Genomic DNA, 12,063 nt, shown 5'->3' with positions numbered 1-12,063 from the left:
CAAGAACAAGCCAGTATGTCATTGTGAATGCACTTGTATTCCTAATGAAGTTTCTATTGCAAGCCAAGGATTTTGTACAATCTTTCAGATCATTTTTATAATAGAGTTGTCAAATTCTTACGATGATATTCTGGATTGATCCTGTTCTAGTGAAGTGTAAGTGATTTTTGCAGTGTTTGGGACTGACTTGCACATTTTCCCAGAATAGCTGTATTAAAAACCTCCAGTGGCATATTTGTGTCAACTTTGATTGTTGTATAATCTTGGAAACATGGGTAGTAAACCTGCTGTGCCAGGGCTTCGGTCAATGTTTTGTCGATTAAATAAAAGCTTAACTATAGGAACTTTCTGGGTGGGATTTGTACTAATCCAAAAACCTCCTGCATTTTTCATAGCACTGACTTCCAGGAAGTTATTGGTGATAGGATGTGTTCCCTTCCTCTGAACTAAGTTTTAACATGCAGTTGTATTGCTCTGTTGTCAAAGTGTATCTCCTCTTAATTCTAACCATATTAGACAGATAACCTCAGAGGAAGTTATTGTACTTGGGAATGCTGATAACTTATTTTTGCAACAATCAAAGACTGAACGGTAGAAGAATATTCCTAAACATTGTAGCTACCTATTTAGTGCACATGTTGGTGTGGTCATCTGATAAGGTGTAGCACTCTGCAGAGCTGTGGTTATAATGGTCAGAATTCACGTGTACAGAGGCTTATATATACCAGCACAACCATTAACATGGGTACTGATACATATCTTCATGGGCTTTGTTAGTTTATTGTATGATAAACACCATGTAAAAAGCAACTGGTCATAACTACATTATGGTTAAATTTGTATTTTATAAGGTTTGTAGATTTTTCTGGGGAAAAGCAGACTTTTGGATTATGTAACTTCTGTGATAAAGATGCATGTATAACTAGAAAAAAATTCTATGCTTACTTGATAATGAAGGAATAAATACTACTCATGCCAAGTGTGTTGATAAACTTTCTTTTTTTCTAAAATACAGACAGCAGTATTTTTTAGGAACAACAGGCTCTGTGTCTGTGTGTACACTGTAAGCCTTCCTAAGACAACTGTGACTGCTGACAGGTAGTGTTCTAAAAGCCCACACCCCAAGTGTATGAAGAGAAACTCCTAAAATTGCAAGCATGCCTTTAGCCAGCACTGTAGGAGGAAAACCTAGGAAAACCATCAAAATACATGGTGGACAATACATATTTGTACCAGAGACTGAGGTGCAGAACTAACACAGCTGTCAGAAATAGTGCCTCCTTGCTGTACCATTGGTATTTTGTGCTAGCTGCTGCTAAGCAGAGGTTTCTATGGCTGTTAATCCTGTTTCACTGCTTAGAATGTGGGATTGCTTCATCAAGTGAGGGGGGGAAGAAAACTCCTGCTTAAGCTGCTCTGCAAAACTTCACTGTAGGACTCCAAAATAAAAGTTGTAGGACAAATAAAAACTTACTTCTTGGCAAGAGAAAGGGAAGAGAAAAAAACCAAACCTATGGTTAAATTGCTTACCTTAAACTAAACCCTGAGTTTAACCCTGCAGTGGGGGTAGTGTTACCTATCATGACAGGCTTTAACTTAGCAGTAACATAAGGCTTGTGTTTTGCAGTTCCTTAACTTGCCCCACTAAGCATTTAAAATACTACTGCTGTAACATACAGATAGTTTATATTCCAGTAGATAGGTAGAATGTGATCACTAATACTTACATTTTGGGGTACGCTGGTATTTAATATATATGAGCTAAATCCCAACAGAAAAAGGTCTTATCCACGCCAATATGCCCTTCAAACTATAGACCTAATACTTATGTACAGTTGAGGTGGTAGGTGCCTGTGAAATTTTCCTGTCCATAAAGGTCATATTCCTTGTATAGTACATAGTCTTTCAAGCAGTTTGGCAGTGGAAGGAAGGTCATGAAGACAGGACAACGGAGGCGCAACCGGCCCATGCACGTCCGTATCTTCAGACGACAAAGATGCTTCAGAGAGCGAGGATTTGCTAGAAACGAGAAGTCAAGATTGATATTAATTAATTTATTAAATGTTATTCAATTTATTTATTCAATACTCTGCTACCTTTCAAAAGCTTTCTTCCCTATTTTGCAGCATATTCACTGCAAATAGATAAAATGCATGTGACTGTCCCTGGACAACCTGACTGGTCAGGATCTACTCTTTGTCTCAGCCCATACAGCTCCCAGTTGTATTTACAATCACTGGCCTCTAAATCAACAGCTTTCATTTCTGTCAAGTTGGCCAAATGTAGGTTAATGCAAGTTTAAGGAGTAAAGTGTAGGGAATGTACTTTAACCCCAAATAGCTGGTGTCAGTTTTCTGTCAACCTGAAGAAGCTACTAAAAGTAGGATTTTGAGTCACTATTTCTTAATCTATGTACAAGCAAAAAGGCTGTAAAATTAATCTAGACTATAATTAAATCACTCCATTAAAAATAGTCATATGTTAAACTTGTTCTGTCAACTTGAGGCAGGGGGAAATGGTTTTCTCCCCTTTAAGAGGATTATGTTGTCCATGTCACAATTAAAGTTCACAAGTGCCCTACATAAATAGTGCAGTTACTGTGTTAGACTTCTGAGAGAAACTTAGGTTAAATCCTACACAGGCTGATGTTTAGGAGGTCTCTTACTGTCAAAACATAACTTTTGGCCTAACAAGGGTCAAGAAAAGCACAGTCCGAGGTAAAGAAAACTAAAATGGAACTAACAAAAATCACCCCAGTCCCTAGTTTGTCTTCCCAAAGGCAAACATCAGATACTTACTTAAAATCAAATTGATGTCTGGCCAGAGTTCCTGTTCTTTGAGAACTGCTTCTAGCTTCCAGCAGATATTAACATGATCGACGTAATCTAACATTACTCGCACTACTTTCCCAGACAGATGCTTCAGCCATGACAATGTTATCACTTCACAGAACTGATAGAAACAAAATGTTTAATAGATAATATTCAACACTCCTGTCAGTGACTTACACCTCCGCAGGGCAAGAGCCAGGAACAATGTGCTATGATACCGAACAACCTAATGAGCTAGCCTGGATGTCCCTGCTTTCAGAGCATGAACAAGACCATGCTGGGGAGCCAATTCTGTACTGACCATTAGCATATTATTAGCTACATTTCCACAAGTCAAAAATAATGTTTGTGCTCATTTGTTGTCATGAACCAGTCCTCACTGCAACACCTATTTAATTTTAAAGCCTTGTCTATTCCTATCTTTATGTATAAACTGTCTTACAGTTTCAAAAGTTCCTTTTCTGGCACTGCATCAAGTACATTTTCATTTAGTTTTAGGAAGGCTGCTGGAAGTAAAGCAACATATGAAGACACCTGATAGACTTACCGTTGTATCTTTGATAACGGTCGAAGTCCATCCATCTGTCACGTACTGGGAATGCGAAGTGCTTCCCTGAGGGCAGTCAAAGCAGCGGTGCACATCATACCCATAGTTCATCAGCATTCTTAACATGACTTCATCTTTCAGAGCGTACTGTAGAGCTGAGGGAAAATGTGTTGTATTCACTCTGCAGAAGTAATTGACATTTGCCCCATGTCGGAGCAGTAGATTCATTAACTCATAGCTGCCCATCCTCAAGGCTATTTGAAGACAGTTGATGGGATCTTGGTTTGTCAGGGCTCCAGCGTTCAACAGCAACTGTGTTGAGTGGATATCCCCGTTGGAAACAGCAAAGTACAATGCAGATTTCCGGTGGTCATCGTAGCCTTTGCGAACTCTCTGATCCAGCATAAAATTGGCATCAAAACCAGATTTTAGGAGAAACTCAAGGCACTGAGGATGTCCTCCTGCTGCTGCTGAGTGAACTGGACTTATCCCACTTTCTTTAATGGCATCAAAATTAGTAACTGGAACTAGTATTTTTAAGGCTCTGAAGAATTAAGAAAGAAGAAACTTGGAATCTGAAACACCTACCTCGATCTTTGAATTTCTCTGTGTTGCTGGGCTTCAGAATTCATCATGAAAGTATAAAACTGTCTTAATTGTCCCAACCAGTACTATGGCATGCTATACCTCTGCACTGGCTTTAACTGCTAGTAGTTAAATTGTTAGCCAGAAAGGGAAACTGACTTTACACTTACTACACATAAAATACCATTCCATTATACTAGTATTCATGAACCAACCCATTCCTTGCTAGTCGAATGATTCCTTCTCAACAGAAGCTTTTCCTAAATGTTGAGAGCAGAGTGTTACTGCTTAACCTGTAGGAATTAGGGAATTAACAGAATACATTATGACATAAATACATATAATATATAATTTAATATAAACATTAACATTTAAATTTATTTAATTTCTATAAAACAGTAACATAGGAATTAAGAATCCTCAGATTATTAACCACGATTCAACATTTCCACTATTGAAGACTTGTTTCTCATTTACTGGTTGTGATTTTAGCATAAACATCTTCCAGTAACCTTCCTGTCTTTAAAACAGGGATATCCCTTATCCCCTACATCTAGTTGTTTATTTAATACATTTACCTTCCTGTAATGGGGTGGAGATTAGGCATACCCAAAGATATTGAGGGGATCCCAAGAACCTCAGCATCAGACTGGACAGTGTTATTATCTGTGACAAGTGGGGAAATACTACAGGAATTATGTTCATCCTAGAACGACGATGATTTTATCCTGACTCATATCTTGCATTCAGACACAGATAACTCGTACTTACAAGATAAAAAGAATTCCTCTACAAAACTACAGATTTGCTGCCTGCTTCAAATAAAGTAGAATTAGCAAAATTAGTATTTCTGGTGTCACCATTACTTGATTTTTAAGTATAGTAACTCACAGAAAGTGTCCTCTATATGCAGCTCTGTGGATTGGCAAATGACCCGAGTGCTTTGGTACATTGGCATCAGCCCCATATTCTAGTAAAAGACTCAGAGAATCTGGATTTCCTCCTCCTGCTGCTTCAAATAACACAGAAGCACAATCCATTGCCTGTGAAAGAACATCTGCACCTGGAAAGAAGAATCAAGGATTCTCACAGTGGTCACTGCGAATATCCAGCAGTAATTACTATCTCCAACCCTCCAATGACACAGTATTGTGAAGGCTACATGTTGCTATATCAACCTACTGAGCTGTAAAATAGAACATAGAATAGTTGTGGTTGGAAGGGACCTCTGGAAACCACCCAGTCCAACCCTGTGCTCAAGCAGGGCCAGCTACAGCAGGTTGCCCAGGACAGCATCCATTCAGATTTTTAGTATCTCCAAAGATCGACACTCCACAACTTCTCTGAGTGACCTGTTCCAATGTTCAACCACCCTTGCAGAAAAAAAGTCTTATGTTCAGACAGAATTTGCCAGGTTTCAGTTGGTGCCTCCTCTTCCTACAACATCCTATAGAATCATCCAACATTCTATAGAATCCTATAGAATCATCCTATAGCCTTCTCTTCCTACAACATCCTATAGAATCAAATCTCACCTTTTTGCAGTAAGAGCTCCATAATTTCTGTATGGCCAGCCTGTGCAGCCAGTGCTAGAGGCGTGAGCCCATATCCACTGCGAGGGTCAGGGTCTGCTCCAGAACGAAGGAGAAGCTTTACCAGATCCTTCCTGCCTACTCTGGCTGCCTCATGTAAAGCTGTCCTCTTGTGGACACACTGCAAGTTCACTTTTGCACCAGAATTTATCAACAAGGAGGCAATCTCATATGAATCATGTTTAACTGCTGTAAGACAATAAGGAAAATGTTAATCAGTATGTTATTCCATACTATTCCATGCACTATGGCTTCTATTATGCAGCAGCCCAGGAAATCTCAGGCTGTTCCTGATAGTGCTATTTATGCACTGAGAAATGTCACACTACACTAAAAGGTTTAATTTATCAACAAGTCTGTTCTTTGTTTCCAGGATAACATTAACTATACAAATGAATAATTTTATGGTAATCTCTTTTTCTTTCTCTAATCCCCTGTTGTGTTTGGTAATGCAACAGAATACAACTTCCCTTGCCACTAGACAGAGATCATATATGGGGGACTTGGTGCAGCCAGGAGCTGGCCTGCTCAGAGAGCTCTACTTAATCTTCATAAGCAATTACCATAATACAAAATGAAATTTAGAATTACTGTGTCACATGCCTTCTTAGCTTAATAAACCTTATCTGTTAAGTCAGGAGGGATCTTAAAAGAGTCATTTGCATTGGCTCTAGTGGATGCACTGAATAGGTAACACTTTTCCCTCCTTCTTTCTTTGATCTTCCAGGCTGTGTGGGATAGAACAGTGAGTGCCCTTCACCAAGACAGATTAGGTAGAGGAGTTTCATGTGCCACAGCTACTTGAAATACACTGATAGCACACTATAACCTCTGATACCCCATTATCTGTAACCTACATGGCTGCTTTAGTTAAATTTCATAAATCCTCATCTTAGGGGACAGTGCATTTTAATATACTGCACATCTTTCCTGAGAAGCTTTAGCCTAGCAGCCTAGTCTAGCACAGCTAGACTAGAACATTTTTTGCTCCTTATAGCAAAATATTTTAGATATTGCTTTGAAGACAAATATGTCAAACTGAAATCTAAAAGGCGTAACTACAATCTCACCTCATTCCCCCACCTCTCTGCCCCTAAATAAACTACTCACCTATAACTAAAGGAGAATCTCCCTCTTCATTCTTAACGTTGGGGTTGCAGCCATTGAGCAGGAGAAAGCGGACATTTTCTACAAAGCAATTTCTTACTGCCACCAATAGAGGTGTTTCCCCTTTTAGAGTGGTCTGTTCCCATGTAACAGCACAGGAGGCTGAAATACAGAAAAGTACACATTTGAAGCTGGATGATTCATCAAATACAACTTTTTAAAACTTTCTGGTGGGAAACCAGAAGGGTTCTGTACCTTTAAAAGTGATTTCAAGGATATTCTTATTTAGCTGTGCTGCAGCTTCATGCACGGGAAGCCAGCCTTGCTGATCTGCTTCTTCAAAAGCAGAACTGTGCCTTACCAACTTCATCAAGGCCTCTTCTTGGCCTGTGATATTTTAAGACATACACATATCCCATTACTCATCATAAAACAAAATTCAGGCAACTAATATACTGAGCACCATCTATCCCATCAGTGTATCTATCTGGAATAAACAACTTCTTTTGTCAAAGCAATTTTTTCTCACAGGGTGGTTTACATGAATGGAACACTCAATGATTAATACTGATTCACAAAGCTTTTTGAATTATACATTGAAAAAACTGATAATAGTATGACTAAAATAGTTCAAATGCAATTCTCTCATGAGCAGTAATGCATAAAAGTTTAATGTATAAACAGGTGCCCTAGTGAAACTATAGGAGAAGTATTTAGGTAGCCAAAAGTAAAGTTAAGCTGATTTAACAGGGATGAGACTGATCTCAACAATGATATCACTCAAGTGATTCCTACGGGTATATGCTTAGTGTGGTGTGCTTGTACTTAACTGCCCGAATTGCTGCAATTATCTTTTCATGTTCTTTACTTGTAACATACTGGAAGCTGCATAAACAGAAAAAGAAAGAAAAGAAGTAAAACTTAACATGAATTCAGGATATAATTATACTTTAAATACTCAGTTCTAGACTACACGTTAGATTTCTGTAAGTTATGTATGTTTTTTCAGGGTTTAATATATTAAAACACTTCTTTTGTTGGTTTCCCCCTGCCACTGTAAATATTGGATTTTTCACACAAAAGCCAACAATTAACTACTAAAATGAAAAGCTACCATATGAATGTATTTCTATATCATTCTATATCTTCTTCATAAAGCTTGTACTCATTTAGATATTGATGTAAAACATCACCTGGAAGTTTCACACATTCCATATTTTTGAGGAAAGGGGAATACTTTTTCAGAGAGAACTCAGAACAAGTGAGCTACTAGTGGTTTCCAGTACCCATGAGACAAAGTCAGAGCAATACAACATATGGAGTTACAAAGGGAAATAAGGTTACTACATGCTTATAGTAATGCCAAGAAAACATCCAAAATAGAAGTAATAACTTACCACCTTTCGTCCTCTGTTGCGCTGCCACTTGCTTCAATTTTATGCCTATCTCGTAAACTTTCCTGAATAGCTTGTTGGGTAGGGATTTCATCTTCAGAATCATCATCAAATATATACATAGAATCATACATGGCAAATCTGCACAACCTGGATCACTTTTCATAGGAAAACACTGCTTTTTAATTGGAAGGAGATGTTAAACCTTCAGGTTAAATCTGCAGCAATAGAAATAGCAATCACAGTTCAAGTATCAAGAGAAATTAAACTTAGTTGAAAAGAAATTAAGAGAACTTCTCCCTCTCAAGGTCCAGCCTTCTCCCAGTATTTAAGTTTGTGCTGCAAGGAGTTATTCTATTTATAACAGTGAAGAGTAAGAGTAAAGGTTTTCTATTTCAATGGGATTGCTAGATTTGCCTCTGTTCCACAGACTGAACATATAGAATAGCTACTTGTTCTGGCATTACCTATTAGAAAGCAGCAAAAAAAAGTAAATTCAATTATTTAAGAGTCATTCCCTCTTAAATGCTTTAGACACTCAAATATCATCACAATGGTGTTCTGTTTCCTTAGCAGAAAACCTAAGGGGGGGTGGGGGGGAGGGGGCGTGAGTGAGCGGCTGCATGGTACTGAGTTAGAGCTGGGCTTAAATCATGACAATATTCAATAAGACTTGGGATGCTTTTTCAGTTTGTTCACAGAGGACCCGGAAGCGAAGGGCAAATAAAGGACATGCATTTAAAATAATAAAAGTTATTATGTTAAATAATAGGTTTTGTTCAAATCGTTTCAACAACGACATCGTTAAGACTGTCTCTGTAGTCAAGAAAGTATTCTAGATTTGTGCTATGTGCACCAGCCTCCCAGTGGATAGGGATATTTGTAAGGGATATATATAAAAAATACTGCAGCAGTATATATCCAAATACAGGCAGAAATAAAACACACTGGTGTAACCACAAGGGAGTTAATAATAATAATTAAAAAAAAAAAAAGCAGCTTAAGTATAGCATTAGTTAAAAAAAAGTTTGCCAAATTGAAAGAGATCAATTTAAAATATTTTTACTCTTTTAACATTGTAATAAAAACAATGGAGCATAGAAATAAATCTAATTGATACTATTTGTTAAGTCTAAATGTTAAAACTTAAGAACAAATCAATCATTAAATAGTATAATGTGTGTAGATGTACACTGTTCTGTGCATAAGCAGTCACACTGTTCTTTTGTATATTCACCTACATGCATACATACATACATACACATACAGAGATTAAAATCACAGATGTTCTGTTGGACTGAAAACCCTCATCTGTTTTACCTTAACACAACTTCCACTTTTGTCTTTCAAGAGAGTTGCCCTGAAAAAATACAGGGAAAAGTAAAATAAACTGAATATGCAAAACTGAAAGCAAATAAATAGATTAGCAAAATGAACAAACAAAATGAAGGAAGTTGCCAACATGCCACTCAAAGAGTTTGGAATAATTCTAGAAACTAATTAAAGTTGAGCAGCAGTAATTCATAGCAAACCTGCATTATTGAATTTGTTACCTGATCCACCTGTATGATTGCAAGGCCTTGCTCTGTAATTGCACATGTAGCAAAAAGAGAAATATATTAAGAAAATGTACAAGACAAGTAACTGTTAGTGTTTGATAATCCCTACAGTACAATCCATAGATGAAAAGTTTAAATCTAGACCAGTTCTATTTTGTAGAAAGACTAGTAATTTTCCTATGAATTGAGAAAATATACTCATTTTCCTCACCTTCTGAAAGAGGGAAGACCTTACACTTTGACAAAGTGATTATTAAGTTGAAAGTGATATTTTCAGGACTGAAAATGATCTCAGTAGAGCCCATGTCCATTAATAGCTCACTATAAATACCTGATCATAAGATACTCTGGGACTTTCTCTATGTTTCTTTCATATGCATTAGCTATGTTTAATAATCTGACCTGACAAATTGTGTCAGCAAAACAGGGAATTATGAGTCTGGTTTCTTTGTAAAAATATTCTTGTTAAAAGTTTTTGGAATGAGAATTTCAGAACTGTAAGTAGTAGCTGTTACATTACGGAAAGAAAATTCTTCAGGGCTTTCCTAAGAGAGTAAACTGAAGATACTCTTTTAAGTAAGGTCCTAACAGCAAGACAGCACAAAAAGAAAACCTAAGCCAAATAAAAGTAAACATAAGCAAAATCAAGCAAGAACTTTATTTTTTTCTGATTGCTTAATATCAATTCACATATTAAACAGAAAAACAAAAGATAGAGTCTTTAAAGGGAAAACCACAATTTCAGAAAAACAGACCTATGCTGAAAACTCATGCCAGTGTAACATACAATAAACAGGGAAGTGAACCATAGATGCCTAGTTAGCTAGTGACTGTAGGACGGAGTGAGACTTTCTCGTGCTTTATTTACTGCTACTGTATTTTATGGAGGGATGCTTACAAAGCAATAATGATGGCTGTGTCTGTATGCAATAGTTCTTTGCTAGAGATTTAGGAAGAATGTTTGAGTATTTTTACTATTTATTTTTTTATTTTAAAGAAAACAAAAGTGCAGAATTGGTGAAGGAATAGAAACTGGACTGCCTCTCTGGAGCAATAGGGAAACAGATAACATTTTAGCACCTGCTACAGATTGTTAAACAATTTCTCATACTGCAATCTTTGCTGTTGCTACGACAGAACATAGGCTATATATAAATCATACTAGAACCCCCAAACTTACTACCTACTAGCTTTCCACTGACATGTTTCAGTGCTCTTAGTGCTTCAAGTTCATTAACTGCAATGTTTCTCTCTGAAAGTGCAGACCAGTTTCATTTTCCATTAAGATGTATTTTGTGATATTGAAATAATGCATAAAATTGACATTTAAACATTAATAATATTACTAAAGGCTAAAATCCTAGCTGTATCTTTTATAGATTCTAAAGATGCTAATAATAACACATAGTTTTTTAAGACACAATAGTGAGCATCAGAAAATATCTGCATGCCCTCTTATAATATAAAAAAGTCAAGATGTTTCTTTTACACAGTATATTCCACTTCCTTTGTAAGCCAACAAAAAGATCAGGATCTAGTGAAGCCTGTATCTGAACTGTCCAAAGTTAGTCATCTAGCTGGCAGAGCAATGCAATACCTCGCTTGATCCGATGTTGTACTGGTTTATCCGTGTTAAGCGTCAAAGCAATGACGAAGTTAGCAGAATGTCCAGTAGTAGATAAAACTCCTTTGCACTCACTTGTCTTGTAGAGTGGGCAAATATACACATTAGATTCATTTCTGATTTTACAGGTTGAAAAAAAAACAAAATAAGAAATTACATTCAGAAGATCTACTGACAGAAACATAACCTGCATACAAATATTAAATATTTACAGGAACATCCTTAAAGCTAACTAAAAATGCAAAATTGTTTTTTAAGTAATCAAATAAAATCATCTGGCTTTTTTTCTGTGTTTTCTTGAGTGGTTTGTTTTTAAATTCAACTAATTTAACTACAACTTGTTTTCAAGGCTCTGTGCCTTCTTGTGATTCTACCAGCTTTATAATCATTCAAAGGCACTTTAAAATCTGAACAGTTACATAGTTAAAGCATAGCTCATACACGAGCTTTTAACAGCTCCACAAGAACTAGTTCCAGCAGCCACTGAACGTAATTGCAATTCAAGGCTCCCTGCGACCCAAGGACAGAACTCTGCAGGAACTCTTTGCATGCCTAGACTGCTTACATGAAACTTGTGCAAAGTCTAAAATCGTGTCTGACCAGATTCATCCAACCCCAAGAAAGAGCACAGGCAGAAAAAGTGGAAAGTTTATAAGACTACCTATTAGCTAATAACATATGAGTAGCAACAGCTGCAGTAGAAAGTACTTCTGCAGTGAATAAATAAAAACAGGTATTTACTGCTTCTGATCAAACAAAACAAGAGCAATGGGAAATATCTTACTGGCATGACAGACAGCTAGCATACCAACTAAAAATAACCT

The 12,063-nt window shown here is 36.9% G+C and overlaps 1 protein-coding gene across 3 annotated transcripts; it reads right to left on the bottom strand.

Moving 5' to 3' along the window:
* Nucleotides 1-1,797: 1,797 nt before the first annotated feature.
* On the bottom strand, nt 1,798-10,149 carry ASB14 (ankyrin repeat and SOCS box containing 14). 3 transcript variants are annotated; one of them, XM_057417677.1, is made up of 11 exons: nt 9,827-10,149; nt 9,377-9,416; nt 8,060-8,274; nt 7,495-7,547; nt 6,918-7,052; nt 6,666-6,824; nt 5,499-5,744; nt 4,855-5,026; nt 3,379-3,922; nt 2,799-2,952; nt 1,798-2,019 (listed from the first exon to the last, which is right to left on the bottom strand). In XM_057417677.1, the coding sequence occupies exons 3-11, from the start codon at nt 8,188-8,190 to the stop codon at nt 1,826-1,828; spliced, it is 1,788 nt and encodes a 595-aa protein (XP_057273660.1). In that variant the 5' UTR covers nt 8,191-8,274; nt 9,377-9,416; nt 9,827-10,149; the 3' UTR covers nt 1,798-1,825. The 3 variants fall into 3 exon arrangements, with proteins under 3 accessions (XP_057273660.1, XP_057273662.1, XP_057273661.1); XM_057417679.1 differs by having other exon boundaries at nt 8,063-8,274; nt 9,827-10,148; XM_057417678.1 differs by lacking the exon at nt 9,827-10,149 and having other exon boundaries at nt 9,324-9,418.
* Nucleotides 10,150-12,063: the final 1,914 nt, after the last annotated feature.

Source organism: Pezoporus wallicus, unplaced genomic scaffold (assembly GCF_028554395.1).
Source record: "Pezoporus wallicus isolate ANWC-B61680 ecotype Strahan unplaced genomic scaffold, APGP_CSIRO_Pwel_v1 contig_8542, whole genome shotgun sequence".
Classification (NCBI taxonomy): Eukaryota; Metazoa; Chordata; class Aves; order Psittaciformes; family Psittacidae; genus Pezoporus; species Pezoporus wallicus.
Note: the sequence above shows the minus strand (reverse complement) of the source record. Positions and strands in the feature narration are given on the sequence as shown.